Raw genomic sequence first — 19,550 nt, 5'->3', positions numbered from 1 at the left:
GCTAATGAAATCAACTTAGTTAAATAATTGTTGTTTACCTGGTATAATTATATACATAAATATAATTTTAGCCATTATGAAGAAAAATTTAAATATTAATGTGGGTTATATTAAGGCCAACTTTTTCTGTGCTTCATGCTGTTATTAATTGGGCCCACACCAATACTGTTCCTTTAGTTTAGTTCAGCTCAACAAATATTCAGTAAAAGGGTAACAATGCAAACTATTTTTAGAGTAGTGGGCCCTGAATAAAAAAATGAAAATTTCTGTTTCATTATTAACAATATACCAAGTTAGTGTAGCATAGTATTTCATTTATTAATTCATTTATTCTACAAATATTTATTTATGTCTTGCCACACAGCTTATGGGATCTAGTTCCCTGATCAGGAATTGAACCCAAGTCCTAAGCTGTGAAAACATAGAGTCTTAACCACTGGACTGCTAGGGAATTCCCACGACAACAAATATTTATTGAATGACTATTTTGTGCCAAGCACTGTTCTAAGATGCTGGTTAAAACCTTAGAATAGACAGACCTGTGTTTAAATTTTGAGCTTTGTTACTTGATAACTGTGTGACCTTTGATAAGGTAGTCAGTAGCCCTTCTGAATTTTAGTTTCCTTATCTATAAATTGAAAGTAATTATATTTAGTGTGTTTTTAAAAGATTTAAACACCTGACATATATAAACCATTTATCAGAGTGCCAGGGATGTATTAATAGTTTTACTTTAATAAATAATATTGTCATTAATATTATTATAAGAAAGTGAAGTCGCTCAGTCATTTCCAACTCTTTGCAACCCCATGGACTGTAGCCTACCAAACTCCTCTATCCATGGGATTTTCCAGGCAAGAGTACTGGAGTGGGTTGCCATTTCCTTCTCCAGGGGATCTTCCTGACCCAGGGATCAAACCCAGGTCTCCCACATTGCAGGCAGATGCTTCACCGTTTGAGCCACCAGGGCAGCCCAAAGTGAAGTTGCTCAGTCGTGTCCGACTCTCTGCAACCCCATGGGCTATACAGTCCATGGAATTCTCCAGGCCAGAATACTGAAATAACATTACAGACGGATTCTTTACCAGCTGAGCCCAAGAATACTGGAGTGGGTAGCCTATCCCTTCTCCAGCGGATCTTCCCAACCCAGGAATCAAACTGGGGTCTCCTGCATTGCAGGTGGATTCTTTACCAACTGAGCTATCAGGGAAGCCCAGTATTATTATGGAACAAAGAAATTACTGCAGGTCTTAATGTGGGAATGACATGATGAAAGATGATTTAAGAAAAGTTATTCTACTATTGTATTATGTATGGAGACTTCAAATTAGGGAGACTATTGAGAGGATGAGAGAGGACAGCTAGGCCAAGGGTAGTACCTGAACATAGTAAGGAAGGGACAGATCTAATAGACCGGTGGTCCCCAACCTTTTTGGTATCAGGGACCTGTTTCATGGAAAACAATTTTTCCATGGGCCAGGGCGGGTGGGGAATGGTTTCGGGATGTTTCAAGTGCATTACATTTATTGTGCACTTTATTTCTATTCTTTGGCTATCTCAGGATATTCCAGCTTGACCTTTGGGTTAGGGTTTACTCTCCTATGAGAATTTCATGCTGCTGCTGATCTGACAGGAGGCGGAGCTCAGGCAGGAATGCAGGCGATGGGAAGCACTGTAAATACAGATGAAACTTTGCTCCCTCACCTGCTACTCACCTCTTGCTCTGCAGCCTGGGGGCTGGGGACTCCTGTAATAGACAAGGCCAGAATTAATCTGTAGGCCATAGTGATTGTATAACAGAAGACTAAATTTTTGCATCTAATGACATCAAGAACAAGGAAAGGTATTTAGGTATTAGGAATTAGGTGAGAGGTAGTAAGAATTTAATGATTGAATGAAGAAGGCATACTGTCAACTTGTAAATTCTGTGACTTTCGTATAAAATTTAATGTCTTTTGGAAATACTTCATAGCTTTCATATTTCTTACCTGACATTTTCTTTTCCTTTTCCTGATCTTGGTATTGCCTACTGTTTTGTAGTCTCTAATATTTCTCGCGTGAGCTGAAATGATTTTTTTGAAAAATCTGTGATCCTTTTGTTACTCAGCAGAATTTAGTTCTTTGTTTGCATTTTACTTTGAGGTTACTTTTAAATTTTTCTTAAATTTTATATGTTTCTTAAGTTTCACAACAACTCTAAAAAGTACTTGGTTAGGAATATAGTTATTTTATAATTTGTTTTAATTGAGATTGGTAGAATAAATTTCTGAGAGAATTATTAAATTTTCTTTAAGTACTTTAAATCTATTTTAAACAAGTTTAGTACCTCAATTTTATGTGTAGTGGAGAAGTATGGAATTGGGACAGATAAGAATGGTCTTTTCAGAAATTAGAAAATTATTGTAATGGGGTACACATAAGCCAGATTATAAACCATAAATCCACACAAATGATAAAAGACTTGAATTGCAACCTTTAAGGAGGAGGAAAATACAACCTTCACAGGAACTGTACATGTATTACTTTCTGTATGCTATACATAGGTACTGTATCACTGTTCTTTTCTCAGTCCTCAATTCCATCTAAATGTTTACGTTAGATTTTATCATGTACAGGGGATGTCAGAAATTTTTCTTTGAGAGAATAGCTTCAGTTGACAGTCATGGCTAAAATTAGAGAAAGTCATGAATTTTAAATTCCAGAGCTTCGGTACTATATACAGACTCCTCGTTAGAGACGCCTGCGTGGATCTTACGTGTGCGTGCCATGTGCTTAGTTGCTCAGTCGTGTCTGGCTCTGCGACCCCGTGAACTGCAGCCCGCCAGGCTCCTCTGTCCATAGGGTTCTCCAGGCAAGAATACTGGAGTGGGTTGCCATGCCCTCCTCCAGGGGGTCTTCCCAACCCAGAGGTCAAACCCAGCTCTCCTGCACCACAGGCAGATTCTTTAACATCTGAGCCACCAGGGAAGCTCATTTTACGTATAATATGTGTATAGCATGTAAGTTATGTATGTCTATATATGTAAAACAAGAAAAATAAGCATTTTAATCTTGAAATGGTTGTCTAACTTAATTTTTATGAAAGCTCCAAATAATAATTTTCTTATTAAAGTCTCTCATTTTCAAGATGTTGATCAATTCAACTTGTTGATTAGGTTGGCAATCCATATCAACTTTTTCCCTTATAAATCATCTATTTAACCTCTTGTTTTAAGTATGTACAGTTTGTAATTCTTTAATAACAAAAAAAGTTTAATAGCAGTCTGTTTACTTACTTTTCTTAACAGACAGCAAATAGCCTTCTAATAATGTGATATAAGGTATTTTATAAGAAACAACAGTGATGTTGATGATGGTGATGATGACACACAAGTTCCTCTTGTATATAGCCAAGTCTATAGCAAGTCTATAGCAAATGACTTCCCTGGTAGCTCAGATGATAAAGCGTCTGCCTACAGTGCGGAAGACTTGGGTTCGATCCCTCGGTTGGGAAGATCCTCTGGAGAAGGAAATGGCAATCCACTCCAATACTCTTGCCTGGAAAATCCCACGGATGGAAGAGCCTGTTAAGCTACAGTCCGTGGGGTTGCAAAGAGTCGGACATGACTGAGAGACTTCACCTTACCTTACCTTATGTTATAGCAGATGAAGGGCTTCCCAGGGGGCGCTAGTAGTAAAGAACCTGCCTGCCAATGCTGGAGACATAAGAGATGTGGGTTTGATGCCTGTTCAAGAAGATCCCCTGGAGGAGAGCTTGGCAACCCACTCCCATGTTCTTGCCTGGAGAATCCATGGACAGAGGAGCATGGCAGTCTACAGTCCATGGGGTTGCAAAAACTCGGACATGACTGAAGCGACTTAGCATGCACGCAGACATGGGGAACTGACTGCTTAATGATTCTGCCTCACCTCAACCTTTAATAATGCAGAATTGTATGTCAAAACAAATTAAATTCTCTACAATACTTCAGGAAAAATATAATTTTACCGATAAATTTAAGTTTCTAATAGCTAGAATTTTCAACTTTATTATTTTTAATTTATGCTTTTAAGCATCTCCTTATACACTGTGAATGGAATAATTGTGTATGACAAATGAATTTTTTCCTTTTATATGAATTTACTTGAATTGGTAGAATATAGCACCACCTTATGCCGTGTGTAAGAATTACAAGCTACTGTTTTGTTACTGCTTTATATTGTCAAAAATTATATATGGAATTTCCTACTCTAGCATGCTAAGATTTTATTTTTTAAACTGAACCTTCTTTCATTTTTCTCGTAATACTCAAACTGTCAACTTAATCTATAATCCTTTCAAATTGATTTATTTGAATGAGCCAGATATTTTGTCAGTACTTGTTTTCTTTTATAACATTTTAGTATAGGTCCTAGAGAAAAAGCTTTGTGTGATTGAAAGTCTGTTTGTTTTAAAGGAAATTTGGGGTTGAATAAGCATTGCCTGTTTAATAACTCTGATAGATCTAAAGAATTTGAATTCTTCCCTTGAAACAAGAGAGATAAAAATTCTCCTAATGGTGTTGTTTAGTATTCAAAATAATCTGATTATCATATTGAACTTTGATTTATATAGTATGGCATTTGGCTTTCTTCTATTTTATAATGCTATTGTCTTACCATTTTCTAGCCTTTTTAACCATGTATTATATTCAGATTGATGTCTTTCAAAGAAACTTATAAATCCTCTTCTATACCTTTTCTAAAATTAGAATTTAGGAAAGACTTCTAATAAAAATTTTAACTCACTCCCCAGCTAAATTTTATAAAAACATCTCCTGTCAGCCAGAAATATCATAAGCACATGGAGAAATTCTTCGTCTTTGAGTTTCCCAAATGCCACATCTTGTCATCCAACCATCTTGTCCTCTGTCATCCCCTTCTCCTGCCCTCAGTCTTTCCCAGCATCAGGGTCTTTTCCAGTGAGTCGCCTCTTTGTATCAGGTAGCCAAAGTATTGGAGCTTCAGCTTCGGCATCAGTCCTTCCAATAAATATTCAAGGTTGATATCCTTTAGGATTTGCTGGTTTGATCTCCTTGCTGTCCAAGGGGCTTCTCCAGCATGACACTTTGAATGAAAGTATCAATTCTTCGCATTCAGCCTTCTTTATGTCCCAACTCTCACATCCGTACATGACAACTGGAAAAACCATAGCTCTGACTATACAGAGCTTTGTCAGCAAAGTAATGTCTCTGCTTTTTAATACACTGAAAAGGTTTGTCATACCTTTTGTTCCAAGAAGTAAACATCTTCTAATATTATGGCTGTAGTCACTGTCCATAGTGATTTTGGAGTCCAAGAAAATGGTCTGTCACTGTTTCCATTGTTTCCCATCTATTTGCCATGAAATGATGAGACCAGTGTACCAGCCAAGGTGCACTGCTTTTTAGTTTCATTTAAACATTTTTTTAACCTAAGGGTAGGAGGCAGCTACACCCATAATTCTAACACAAATTAAAGAAATTTTTTAGCTACTAAAATCTGGTTTTTTAGTAAGGAAACCAAGTAATTATATTTACACATCAATATATGTATAATTCTGAATAATGCATTATCATACTTATTATAATAATTTCATAGATATGAAGTTTTAAATCATTAAAATGTTAAATATTAGATTAAAAATCATGGCAGATATTAAATATAGGAAAAAAAGAATTTTGAATATAGCTGGTAGTTTGGAGAGAAAGCAAGGCAACCTAGGTTCAGATATAGTTTTACAATCAATGAGAATTGTGAATTAAGCATATCACTTTATTTTTCAGACATTCATCAGTTAAAAGAGAAGTCTATACTGAGTTGCTCTTTAGACTTCTACCTTTAACATTCTGTAATTCTAAATTAATATCCTTTATCATTCCAGTTGGGTAAATGTAAATACAAGGAGGTTAATTGAAAGTCTATGGTAAACTGTGGAAAATTCTGAAAGAGATGGGAATACCAGACCACCTGACCTGCCTCTTGAGAAACCTATATGCAGGTCAGGAAGCAACAGTTAGAACTGGACATGGAACAACAGACTGGTTCCAAATAGGAAAAGGAGTACATCAAGGCTGTATATTGTCACCCTGCTTATTTAACTTATATGCAGAGTACATCATGAGAAATGCTGGGCTGGAGGAAGCACAAGCTGGAATCAAGATTGCTGGGAGAAATATCAATAACCTCAGATATGCAGATGACATGATCCTTATGATAGAAAGGGAAGAATAACTGAAGAGCCTCTTGATGAAAATGAAAGAGGAGAGTGAAAAAGTTGGCTTAAAGCTTCAGAAAACTAAGATCATGGCATCTGGTCCATCAGTTCATGGGAAATGGGGAAACAGTGGAAACAGTGTCAGACTTTATTTTTTTGGGCTCCAGAATCACTGCAGGTTGTGATTGCAGCCATGAAATTAAAAGACGCTTACTCCTTGGAAGGAAAGTTATGACCAACCTAGGTAGCATATTAAAAAGCAGAGACATTACTTTGCCAACAAAGGTCCATCTAGTCAAGGCTATGGTTTTTCCTGTAGTCACGTATGGATGTGAGAGTTGGACTGTGAAGAAAGCTGAGTGCAGAAGAATTGATGCTTTTGAATTGTGGTGTTGGAGAAGACGCGTGAGAGTCCCTTGGACTGCAAGGAGATCCAACCAGTCCATCCTAAAGGAGATCAGTCCTGGGTGTTCACTAGAAGGACTGATGCTGAAGCTGAAACTCCAATACTTTGGCCACCTCATGCAAAGAGTGAACTCATTTGAAAAGACCCTGATGCTGGGAGGGATTGGGGTCAGGAGGAGAAGGGGACGACAGAGGATGAGATGGCTGGATGGCATCACCGACACGACGGACATGAGTTTGGGTAAACTCTGGGAGTTGGTGATGGACAGGGAGGCCGGGCGTGCTGCGATTCATGGGGTCACAAAGAGTCAGACACAACCGAGTGACTGAGCTGGTACATACTCTTACTCATCATTAATAGTTGAACTTTTGACTGAAGCCCAGCTTTGAACTTCACTGTGTTATAAAAACTTTGAATTTACTACCCTAAGTATATTTTCTTTTTTAAAATTTTTATTTATTTTTTAGTTGGAGGATAATTCTTTGCAATATTGTGTTGGTTTCTGCCATACATCAGCATGAATCAACCATAGGTGTACATAGAGGCCCTCCCTCTTGAATCTCCCTCCCACCTCCCATGCATCCCATCCCTCTAGAGCTAATTTAGAGACATCTTTCTCAAAACTAGTATTTATCAGCATTTTGCTATAGCTGTGAAGTGAATTCAGTGTTTTAGTTACCTAGACTTGAAACAAGTATTTTGGTTGTCACATAGTTTTATCTTTTAAATATAAAGTCCTATTGCTTTTTCTCTCAACATATCAGTTTTAACAATCCTTAGTTCTTCATTCTTAGTATGCTCTAAGCACTAACCTCACCCTGATTATTGCAGCAGCGTGTTTATTTATTACTTTGCTTCAGTACTTCTCCAACTCTCATGAACTGTATTTTTCATATTTCTCCTCTCTATCATATCTTTTCCTAATTTTTGTTATCTAAATGCTGCCTCTTGAAGATGTCACAAATTCCTGGACAGCATTGGCTCTAGTTGACATTTCTTTTTATATCTTCCCTAGGTTTTTCTTCATTGCTCTTCATGCTGGAAACTTGTAATGAATATTCTTTGAAAAAATTTTTTCCTTTGTTCCAGGAGTGGTATTGTGTACAGTCAAAAGGTTGCTTTTTCTTAGAAGAAGATGGTGAAATCATTAGTCATCAATACAAGATGCAAATAGCTCAGAGATCCCTGGTTTATATAACAATTAAGCCGTTAAGCCTGAGTCAAGCTGAAGGCAAGTTTAAATTTTCTATATTTAAAAAAAACATCACTTTATGCCAGCTTTAAAAATACTTATGTATTTGATGGTTCTAGTTACTAGTGAAGAAAATGGATTTGCCTATGAAACATGGTTACACACATTTAAAGAAAGTTGTTTACACACTATGTCATCACATTATTCAAAGTAAGAAACATGTGGTTACATACATTTGAGGAAAGAAAGTTATTTATACTTTGACTGTGTTGTCATATTATGCAAAGAACAAAATGTTACCTGGTTTCCTCTTGACATATGATTAACTTTTTATCCACTAATTAATCCTTTGCTTTTTCCATTTATCAATTTTTTAAATGAATATACATGAGAGAACTTCGGTAGGAGCATAATTTGGGACAAATAAGAGCTGCAAGTATTTTTGAATACCTTCAAAGTCCTATGTCATATAACTTAGTCCTTATTTAATAATTTTTGTATCCTTGGTAATACTTTTCTGTACACCAGTGATAGATAAAAATTAATAATTTCCTAGTATCTACAGTGGTTATTACATAAGTTTTAGTGAAAAATGGCTTGTATGTGTGCTTTCTCTAGGTATCCTTTTAATGTTGACTATTCTAAATATCAGTCTTTATTTTCCTCTTATTATGTTTACATATAAACATCTACTTACTAGAGGATTCTTCCACACTTACATTATTTTTCCTTCCTATAGTAAAGATACTGAAAGTTTTCACTGTGTATCTTATAGGACGCTGAGAACATTTGGTAGTTGATACTTTTAGATGATAATTACAATAATAATTTTTCAGATAAATGTATCAGATCTACGAAGTTAATGTAGTTGTTAATTCTCTGTATTGTTATAAATTTTTAAATTTATTTGTCAATTATTTTTTGAGGACCTCATAAACCAAGTATCACTTTAGGTGCTTAAGATACACGACAGTGTGACCTCATGAACTTACATTCTAATAGAGGAAATAAGCAATAAATAATAAATATAATAAATAGCAAGTCACATGGTGTGTTAGAAGGTGGTAAATGCTGTGGGAAAAACAGAGAGGATAAGAGGCATTGTGAATGCTGAGGGAATATGGGTTGCCATTGAAAGAGAGTAGTTAGTGTATGCTTCGTTAGAAGTTCACATTTGAGCAGACTTTGAAAGAGATATATTAATTGTCAACTGCTATGTAATAAACTACCCCAAAAACTCAGTGGCTTAAAATAATTAAATATTTGTTTGCTCATGAGCAGGTCTATTGGACAGTTTTTTGGTCTGAACTGGGCTTGGCTTTTTTCTGTAGAGCTCACCCATACCTCTGTGATCAGCTGCAGGATAGCTGGTGGCTGGCTTTAATTGGTCTTGGGCTCTTTGTGTGGGCCTCAGATGAGACAAGGGAGGCTTCCCTGGTGGCTCAGATGGTAAAGCATCTGCCTGCAATGTGGAGGACCCAGGTTCAATTCCTGGGTCGGGAAGATCCCCTGGAGAAGGAAATGGCAACCCACTCCAGTATTCTTGCCTGGAAAATTCCATGGACGGAGGAGCCTGGTGGGCTACACGGTCCATGGGGTTGCAAAGAGTCAGACACAACTGAGCAACTTCACTTCACTTCAGCTGAGACAACTTCATTTTGCCTTGTGTAGTCTCTTATCCTCTAGTAAGTTAGCCTGGACTTGTTCTTATGGTATAACAGGAATCTGAGAGAGAAAGCAGAAGCATCATAGGCCTGGGCTCAAAACTGGCACAGAATTATCTGTTACTCTGTGTTGTTCACAGCAGGTCACAAGGCAGGTACAGATTTATAAGGTGGAGAAACAGATTTGATCTCTTAATGGGAGAGCTGCAAAATCACATTGCAAAGGGCCATTTTTGCTGTCTTCCACAGGAGGCAAGGGAGCAAGTTTAGTGGATGTAGGGGTGGCGGAAGGGATGGATGAAGAGTGGGAGCGAGGGGCAGGAAGAGGGAATCCTCTGTTCAGAGGCTCTGAGGTGTAGAGTGCACCTGGTGTTAGAAGAACAAGGTGGCTAGAGTGGCTGTAATGAAGTAGGGAAGGAGAGAGGGAAGAGATGAAGACAAGGGAGAAATGAGGACAAAATCAGGTAGAGTTTTGTTTTTTGCCATGATGTTGTAAAAGTCCATAACTTGGACTTCTACTCTGAGAGAAATAGAAATGAAAAACCCTTAAGAGGCTGCCATCAAGATTTTCTCTTCATCTTTGATTTTCAGTAGTTTGAATATGTGTCTTGATGTTTTTTGTTTTTCTTGTTGATGCTGTTTTTGAATTTTGGCGAAGTTTTCAAGTTGTTGTTTGTGTTTATTTTTTTGGTATTTATCCTATTAGAGAGCCCTGAGTTTCTTGGATTTATGTTGGTCATTGTTTTTAGAAAATGTTGCATCTTTGTTTCTTCTGCTCTCTCTCTTCCATTTACATGCCTGACATCATCATCTCCTGTCTGCCACCACAGATCAGCCATGCTTGCGTCTCATCCCTCCTTAGAAGGGTCTGTCTTTCCTTGGATTTCAGACTGCATGTTTATCCTGTGACTTCATATCTGATGGGTTTAAGAAATGCTATGATTTTGTAGTTTGTGCATTTTTTTTCCCATTGTTAGGGTGGGAGCAACTTTCTTCCAACTTTCAACTCTGTTAGAGGATTTTAAGTAGAGACGGAACATATTCTGACATTTTAGCAAGAGCAGTCAGGTTGTATATTGAAAATAGATTGAAGGGTACTCAGGAGAAAGCAAAGAATGCTTTTGCTTTGAATGGAGGTGCAAAGGAGATAAGAAATAGAGATTCTGGATGTATTTTGAAGGTCAAACCATCGCATTTCCTGAAGCTTGTTTATGACATGTGAGAGATGGAAGAAGTTAAAGATGATTCCAGGATTTGGGGGGTTGAGCAACTGGTTTGAGATACTCTTCTCTGTCCCTTACCTGAGATAGAAGTAGATGGACAGTTCTTTTCTTCAGGTGTTTGGACAGTTTTAGACATAGAAATCCAAGTAGAAATGTCAAATAGGCAGTTGGATATATGGGTCTTATGTTCCCAGGAAAAGTCTATCAGGGAATATGAAGTTTGGAGTTAAAATAATATAGATGATGTCTAACGTCTTTTCATCCTATGCTCCTTTACGGGTAACCAGTAGTTGCATCTTATCACTTCTTGAAAGGGTTGTTTTTCCTTGGATTTCAGTCTACTTGGTTGCGTTGCAACCTTAGCTCTCTAATGAGTTTTAAAAATTTATGAATTTTAGAGGTGTATATGTAGAGAATGTTTCTAACAAGATCACTTTGTATAGTTACCTGTCTTATTGAAAATGTCTTTTGATATTTACATATGAAAATGGATGTGAATTTTTTAAAAAAATAATTCAAAGGGGAAAGAAACCATTAACTTCTTTTTAAAATAGGAAAGATCTAAGAAATGATTGCTTATTTTAAGATGTTTGGGATTTTTTTGTTTATAGGAAAACCATCCCCTTGGTTGTCAGTTGATACTGCCTTGTATATTCTTAAGGAAAATGAAAGTGAAGCAAATCTACAACTCTTGTGTTTTACCGAACTACGAAATAGAGAAGTATACATGTTTATTTTCTAATGTATAGTTAAAAGTATTATATGATCTCAAGTTTGGGGAAAATAATAGTTTTTCTATATATCTTTAACCTTTTTTTCTTCCCTTTCAATTAAGGTAAATACAATTCTTATTATTCATATATTTTTATTAATTGTGAAGGATTTTAATTTTCTGAGATTTAAAAATTGAGGATTTATTGGCAGCCTTGACTTTATAACTTATACGTTGTATGTGACATTATAGTTCACTTTCCTCTTTTTCTAATACCCTGATGCCCCCCAGATGTGAGCATTTTTTTCTTATACCCAATAAAAGTGATTGATGCCAGGGAATTTTCTCCCCTAAATTCAAGCAGTTCAACTTTGAAAAAGTTCCTCTAGATGTTTGTCTTACTTTTAATACTACTGCAAAAAAGAAAAACTTCATATCCTCAGGCTTTCCTCATAGGGTCTAAAAATAGATTGATCTGAAGCAGTGCTTTCAAATGATTTTGTATGTTGCCCATGGGGTTGTTCTGATCTTTTCTAATTATATATTTACTCAGAGGCCAAATATGTGAGGCAGATACATAAATGTGGTTATTTATTTTATGAGGAATACAAAATACATCTGCTACACAGTAGCATGAATAATACTATTCAAGAGCTTACTGCAATATCATATTTAATCTTTATATAGGCCCAGCAACAGACAGACATTTCCCTGATGGAATGTTATATAAAAGTCTTTATTGTCAGCTTCCTAACAGACAAGAATAGTTATAGGCAAGAAACAAATAAAATGACAAAAGTTAACGTTTTGACTAAACTCTTCTCCAAAACTGACTACATGGTTAAGTTCAAGTTAAAACATTGTCTAAAACAATACCTTTCCCACTTTGTTTTGTTTAAAATCACTTTCTTATGATATTGCATATATAAAAATCTTAGTACATCGCAAGCCTATAGTAAAATTTGAATGAGTTTCTATTTACCTCTTTACTGTTTACTCCTCTGTTTATCTGCAATATGTCATATTTACAAAGGATTTTTACTTTTAGTTTCACAGTTATTTTCTTTAAGAAAAGTTTTGTGCCCATGAAAGACTGTCCACTTGCCAACTATGGCAGTTCAAGTTTATACGTGGAGATAAGGAGGTTCATCAGAGAACGTATATTAGGGAACAGCGAGAATTGTTTTTCATACATGGATATCAGTTTACATCTGGCCAATCCAAAAGATTATGACTTCCAAAAGATGCGTTTGGTCAATGTTTAGTTTTCAAAGTAGCCCTCAATTATATTGGGTTTCTTCTTATAATCCGACATAGGACATGGTCACTTTAGGATGATTATCATTCCTTTGACTTGTGAGGGCAGAAACAGGGCTGAATCGAGAATTTGGATGAGCAACTTTGTTTTGCATTTAAGGCTTCCCAAGTGGTTTAGTGGTAAAGAATCTGCCTGCAGTGCAGGAGACACAGAATTAATCCCTGGATCAGAAAGATCCTCTGGAAAAGGAAATGACAAGCCACTACAGTATTCTTGCTTGGAAAATCCCATGAACAGAGGCGTCTGGTGGGCTACAGTCCATGGGGTCACAAGAGAGTTGGACATGACTTAGCCACTAAACAACAATAAATTCTGTGCTGAAGTAGAAATACCTATTTGCTTATATATGGGCTTCCTTTGTGGCTCAGCTAGTAAAGAATCCGCCTGCAACGTAGGAGATTTGGGTTCGATCCCTAGGTTGGGAAGATACCCTGAAGAAGGGAAAGGCTACCCATTCCAGTATTCTGGCCTGAAGAAATTCCACGGACTATATTGTCCATGGGGTTGCAAAGAGTCAGACACAGCTGAGTGACTCACTTTTATTTTATACACAACTAGAAAATGCTTAGGTTTAATATATTTGACAGAGACAACTCCTAGGTTTTATAGGAAGCCATTGGGCTCCAGAAAGCACCTAGAAGGTACATAGGGATGCCATTTTGCTTTCTTTCATACAACAGGAAAATAAAATGTTTTCCTATACAAATGTCTTGGCGCTCATTATAAATACCCTATGATGGAAAAGAATTTGTATAAGGTAGGTTTATCTGGGATTCTATCATCTTGTTTTATAGTACATATTACATAAATGATAGTAAAATTCCAGTGTTTTTGTTCACATTGGATTTTTACAAATATGGCTACTTCATACAAATAGTGAATTCTTTTAAAATGAATTAAACTTTTATTTTCAGTCAATGAAATCTGAATTACAAATCATATATTTATATTTGAATCATATTCAGTTCAGTTCAGTCGCTCAGTCGTATCCAGCTCTTTGCGACACTATGGACTGTAGCATACCAGGCTTCCCAGTCCATCACCAATTCCCGGAGCTTGCTGAAACTCACGTCCATCGAGTCGGTGATGCTCTCCAACCATCTCATCATCTGTTGTCCCCTTCTTCTCCCACCTTCAATCTTTCCCAGCATCAGGGTCTTTTCCAAAAGTTAGTTCTTTGCATCAGGTAGCCAAAGTATTGGAGCTTCAGCTTCAGCATCAGTCCTTCCAATAAACATTTGGGACTGATTTCCTTCAGGATGGACTGGTTTGATATCCTTGCAGTCCAAGGGACTCTCAGGAGTCTTCTTCAACACCACAGTTCAAAAGCATCAATTCTTTGGTGCTCAGCTTTCTTTTTAGTCCAACTCTCACATCCGTACATGACTACTGAAAAAACCATAGCTTTGACTAGATGGACTTTTGTTGGCAAAGAAATGTCTCTGCTTTTTAATATGCTGTCTAGTTGATCATAGCTTTTCTTCCAAGGAGCAAGCATCTTTTAATTTCATGGCTGCAGTCACGATCTGCAGTCACTTTGGAGCCCCCAAAATTAAAGTCTCTCACTATTTCCATTATTTCCCCATCTGTTTGCCATGAAGTGATGGGACCAGATGCCATAACCTTAAGTTTTCTGAATGTTGAGTTTCTTTTTATTTTTTTTATTTTTTTTATGAATGTTGAGTTTCAAGGCAACTTTTTCACTCTCCTCTTTCACTTTCATCAAGAGGCTCTTTAGTTATTCTTCACTTTCTGCCATAAGGGGGTATCCTCTGCATATCTGAGGTTATTGATATTTCTCCCGGCAGTCTTGATTACAGCTTGTGCTTTATCCAGCCTGGCATTTCAATTAATGTACTCTGCATATAAGTTAAATAAGCAGGGTGACAATATACAGCCTTGACGTACTCCTTTCCCTATTTAGAACCAGTCTATTGTTCCATGTCCAGTTCTAACTGTTGCTTCTTGACCTGCATACAGATTTCTCAGGAGGTAGGTCACATGGTCTGGTATTTCCATCTCTTAAAGAATTTTCCACAGTTTGTTGTATCCACACAGTCAAGAGCTTTGGCATAGTCAATAAAGCAGAAGTAGGTGTTTTTCTGGAACTCTCTTGCTTTTTCAGTGATCCAACGGATGTTGGCAATTTGATCTCTAGTTCCTCTGCCTTTTCTAAATCCAGCTTGAACATCTGGAAGTTCACAGTTCATGTACTGTTGAAGCCTGGCTTGGAGAATTTTGAGCATTACTTTGCTATTGTGTGAGATGAGTGCAATTGCATAGTAGTTTGAACATTCTTTGGCATTGCCTTCCTTTGGGATTAGAATGAAAACTGACCTTTTCCAGTCTTCTGGCCACTACTGAGTTTTCCAAATTTGCTGGCATATTGAGTGCAACACTTTAACAGCATCATCTTTTAGGATTTGAAGTAGCTCAACTGGAATTCCATCACCTTGACTAGCTTTGTGCGTAGTGATGCTTCCTAAGGCCCACTTGACTTTGCATTTCAGGATGTCTGGCTCTAGGTGAGTGATCACACCATCGTAGTTATGGTCATGAAGATCTTTTTTGTATAGTTCTGTGTATCCTTGCCACCTCTTCTTAGTATCTTCTGCTTCTGTTCAGTCCATACCATTTCTGTCCTTAATTGTGCCCATCTTTGCATGAAATGTTCGGTTCAGTTCAGTCACTCAGTCGTGTCTGACTCTTTTGCGACCCCATGGACTGCAGCCCACCAGGCCTTGCTGTCTATCACCAACTCCCAGAGTTTACTCAGGCTCATGTCCGTTGAGTTGATGATGCCTTCTAACCATCTCATCCTCTGTCATCCCCTTCTCCTCCTGCCTTCAATCTTTCCCAGCATTAGGGTCTTTTCAGATGAGTCAGTTCTTCACATCAGGTAGCCAAAGTATTGGAGTTTCAGCTTCAGCATCAGTCCTTCCAACGAATATTCAGGACTGATTTCCTTTAGGATGGTCTGGTTGGATCTTCTTGCTGTCCAAAGGACACTCAAGAGTCTTCTCCAACACCAGATGTTCCCTTGGTATCTCTAATTTTCTTGAAGAGATCTTTAGTCTTTCCTGTTCTATTGTTTTCCTGCATTTCTTTGCATTGATCACTGAGGAAGGTTTTCTTATCTCCTTGTTTTTCTTTGGAACTCTGCTTTCAAATGGATATATCTTTCCTTTTCTTCTTTGCTTTCAGCCTCTCTTCTTTTCTCAGCTATTTGTAAGGCCTCATCAGACAATCATTTTGCCTTTTTGGATTTCTTTTTCTTGGGGATGATCTTGATCGCTGCCTCCTGTACAATGTCACGAACCTCCGTCCATAGTTCTTCAGGCACTCTGTCTATCAGATCTAATCCCTTGAATCTGTTTATCATTTACACTGTATAATCGTAAGGGATTTGATTTAGGTCATACCTGAATAGTCTAGTGGTTTTCCCTACTTTCTTCAATTTCAGTCTGAATTTGGCAATAAGGAGTTCATGATCTGAGCCACAGTCAGCTCCCAGTCTTGTTTTTGCTGACTGTATAGAGCTTCTCCATCTTTGGCTGCAAAGAATATAATCAATCTGATTTTGGTATTGACCATGTGGTAATGTCCTTGTGTAGTCTTCTCTTGTGTTGTTGGAAGAGGGTGTTTGCTATGACCAGTGCATTCTCCTGGGAAAACTCTGTTAGCCTTTGACCTGCTTCATTTTGTACCTCAAGGCCAAATTTGCCTGTTACTCCAGGTATCTCTTGACTTCCTACTTTTGTATTCCAGTCCCGTATAATGAAAAGGATACCTTTTTTGGGTTTTAGTTCTAGGAAGTGTTGTAGGTTTTCATAGAACCATTCAACTTCCCCTTCTTTAGCATTAGTGGTCAGAGCATAGACTTGGATTACCGTGATATTGAATGGAATATGAATCATATTAGGCAACTGTAACCCAGAAAAATTACTTAAAGTTTTTTCTCTTTGTTTCCTGTTGGAATATTTGCATCACAGTCAAAACTCAAAATAGTATTTTATTAAAGACCATTTTCAATATAACAAATATTTTGTAACTAGTTGTTAATACTAAGGGATAAAGTACATAGGATTATATTTTAGAAACTTTAGTTAGGACTTAGTGAATTCCCTTAATGCTATTAAATGTTGAAAATACTTTAAATTCTAGAAAATTTTATAGAATCACAATTTGCTTTGTTTCATAAGGTCCACTACCTTCAAGTGAGTATATTAAATTAATAGTCATTAATTTTATATAAACTATGTAACTTTACATAAAATATACCAGATATTTACATAAAAGGTAGCAGATCTTTTCCAAATAGACATTATCTTTCATGCTATAATCATTCAGTATGAAAGAGGATGGGTAGCAAGATTATCCAACACCCCATTTTAAAAACAGCCAAAAAAATTAAAACTATTCCCCTTAAGTGCATCACTGGCATGTTTGAAGAATATTGGGAAGATTTAGAAGTTATATAACTTCTATTATAATTTTAGTTATTTTATAAATATATAGAGAACTACATCTAATATTATGAGATTTAGCATCAACAAAAAGAGTTTGAAGCCTGTAAAACACTGATAGAACCATAATAGAATTGGTGAATATTGGTTAAATAAAAAACTGTTTCTAATGCTTCTCTTTCATAAGAAAGATTAAAAGTCATTAAGACTCATGGTGTTTGTTTGTTTTAAAAATTCTTTTGAGAAAAGACGTTTGGGTGGACTGGTGAACTGGGACCTGGAATTTACTGGTTAGTTCCTTCCACAACTGGCTGCAGGCTAAGAAAAGAAATAAAACCAATAACAGAAGAAGCCCAACTTGTATATAGAGATGAAACAGGGGAATTATTTCTTACAAAGGAATTTAGGTAAGTTTTATTTATTAAAGTTAGAGGTATAACACTAGGCCGGATATGTATCAGTAGCCTGCCTTCCATCCTTTCCTTTGGCTAGCTGCAAACCCCAGCCCCAGTTTCTAATCAGTAGCTCAACTCATCCACTAGGCATCTGACTGTGACCTTCTATTCATAGGTCTGGGATTACCATTTATTTCTGGATTCCATATAGTTGGCAAGTCAACTTTAGTTACAAATTTACTGATTTCTCCTCCACTAGAAATAGGTCCTGCTAATTGTACTATTGTCTTAGATAACCGTCTAATATGAAATCCAAATAGGGTAGTTCTCCCATATTCTACATATGTAATAAGTAAGATCTAGCTACCAGTAGAAAGGAAGAAAGTAGATGGAGATAGGTGAAAAGAAAATGGGAACTTCTGTTTGAGTTCCTACTACATGTTGAGATGCTGTGGTTGCTTTAGAAGCTTGATTATGTCATGTAATGCTAGACAAAAGAGAATGTATATTTGGATTCATTAACTCTATCATTCACAAATACTGTTTTTATTTTATTCTTTTCCAGTACGGTTTATTACCAGATACTGAGTATAGTTCCCTGTGCTATACAATAGGACCTTGTTGTGTATTGATCCCAAACTCCCAATCCAGCCCTCCCCAATTCTCCCTCCCCTTTGGCAACCACGAATTTGTTCTCTGTGTCTGTGAGTCTGTTTCTGTCTCATAGATGAATTCATCACAAACATTGTTTAATGCCTTGATATTACTTCCTTTTGAAAGTTATCCTTATCGAAACCTTCAATCTAGTTGCCTTAGAGACAAATAATTTGCTATTTTTTAAAAATTTAGGTCAACTTTATCAGACATATTTGAAGTAATTGATTTAGATGGAAATGGTCTTCTTAGTCTTGAAGAATATAATTTTTTTGAATTGAGAACAAGCGGTGAGAAATGTGACGAAGATGCTTGGGCTGTCTGCAGAGGTAAGCATTTTTCCTTAATGAGTGTGTTATATACCTATATATACCCTTTCATCCTTAAGAAGTGAAATATCAAATTTCTCCATCGAATATTATAGTAGTTAGGACAATTTAAAAATAGTAGCATTGTTTGCAGATCATAACAAATTAAACATTTATTTTTCTTAAATTGGTAGTTGGTATAAAAGACAATATAAATTACTTACTCACAATTACTGCGTTCTTTGGAACTTAGAATATAAAAAACTTTGTCTTAGCTCTGATAGTAAAGGCTGAAGTGAAGAGAACCAAACTATGCCCAGGAGAGGGCAGCAAAGAGCTAACAGACTAGAGTTCCACTAAAAATTAAGAGGTTTCCAGGAAGTTGTTTATGTATGTATGTTAAGAATTGTTTTGTTTTTTGTATTTGAGTTGAATTAAGAAAGTCCACCCATGGATGTATAGAAGCCAAAGATACTAAAATAGGCAAAGAAAAACACTGAGAGTGAGGCAAAGTCAGTTGTTGCTTGGGAGAAGACTGAAAATAGGGTAGATCTTGTGTATTTAAGCTGAGGACTAAAAGGTCAAAGGAGAAAGCCAGAAAACCACAGCCAACTGTAAATCACAGAGCACGAAGTCTGAGAAGGTTGGAATGTAGTCAGGAGAGAGATTAACTCACATGTTGCTGTCACTGGAGTAGTAATGTGTCCTAATCCTCTGGGTCTTGGCAGTCAGTGACCTAGGGAGGAATCTGATAAATCTGTTTTTCTAAAGAGCAAGTAAAGTAGAAATATTAATATAAAGTTTTTTTTAAAAATCTCTTTTATTAACTTTTTATTTTGTATTAGAGTGTAGCTGATTAACAGTATTTTTAACTGAAGGTTTATGTAGTGTAATCAATAACAAGAAATACATGTTGATTTATAATTTTAAACTTTGATTAGAGGATTGATAACACATAACATAGAGTGTTAGTTTTAAGGAGATGCAGTCATCTTGTA

At 36.5% G+C, this 19,550-nt stretch overlaps 1 protein-coding gene across 1 annotated transcript in view; it reads left to right on the top strand.

Annotated features, from left to right (window-relative positions):
- Positions 1-19,550, top strand: part of EFCAB7 (EF-hand calcium binding domain 7) — a 53,319-nt gene that overhangs the window by 18,556 nt on the left and 15,213 nt on the right. Inside the window, exons 7-10 of the mRNA XM_043879042.1 lie at positions 7,710-7,851; positions 11,311-11,420; positions 17,445-17,602; positions 18,440-18,573. Of these exons, the coding sequence (XP_043734977.1) occupies positions 7,710-7,851; positions 11,311-11,420; positions 17,445-17,602; positions 18,440-18,573 (544 nt within the window). The remainder of the gene's footprint in view (positions 1-7,709; positions 7,852-11,310; positions 11,421-17,444; positions 17,603-18,439; positions 18,574-19,550) is intronic.

Source organism: Cervus elaphus, chromosome 20 (genome assembly GCF_910594005.1).
Source record: "Cervus elaphus chromosome 20, mCerEla1.1, whole genome shotgun sequence".
In the NCBI taxonomy this organism is placed as follows: Eukaryota; Metazoa; Chordata; class Mammalia; order Artiodactyla; family Cervidae; genus Cervus; species Cervus elaphus.
Note: the sequence above shows the minus strand (reverse complement) of the source record. Positions and strands in the feature narration are given on the sequence as shown.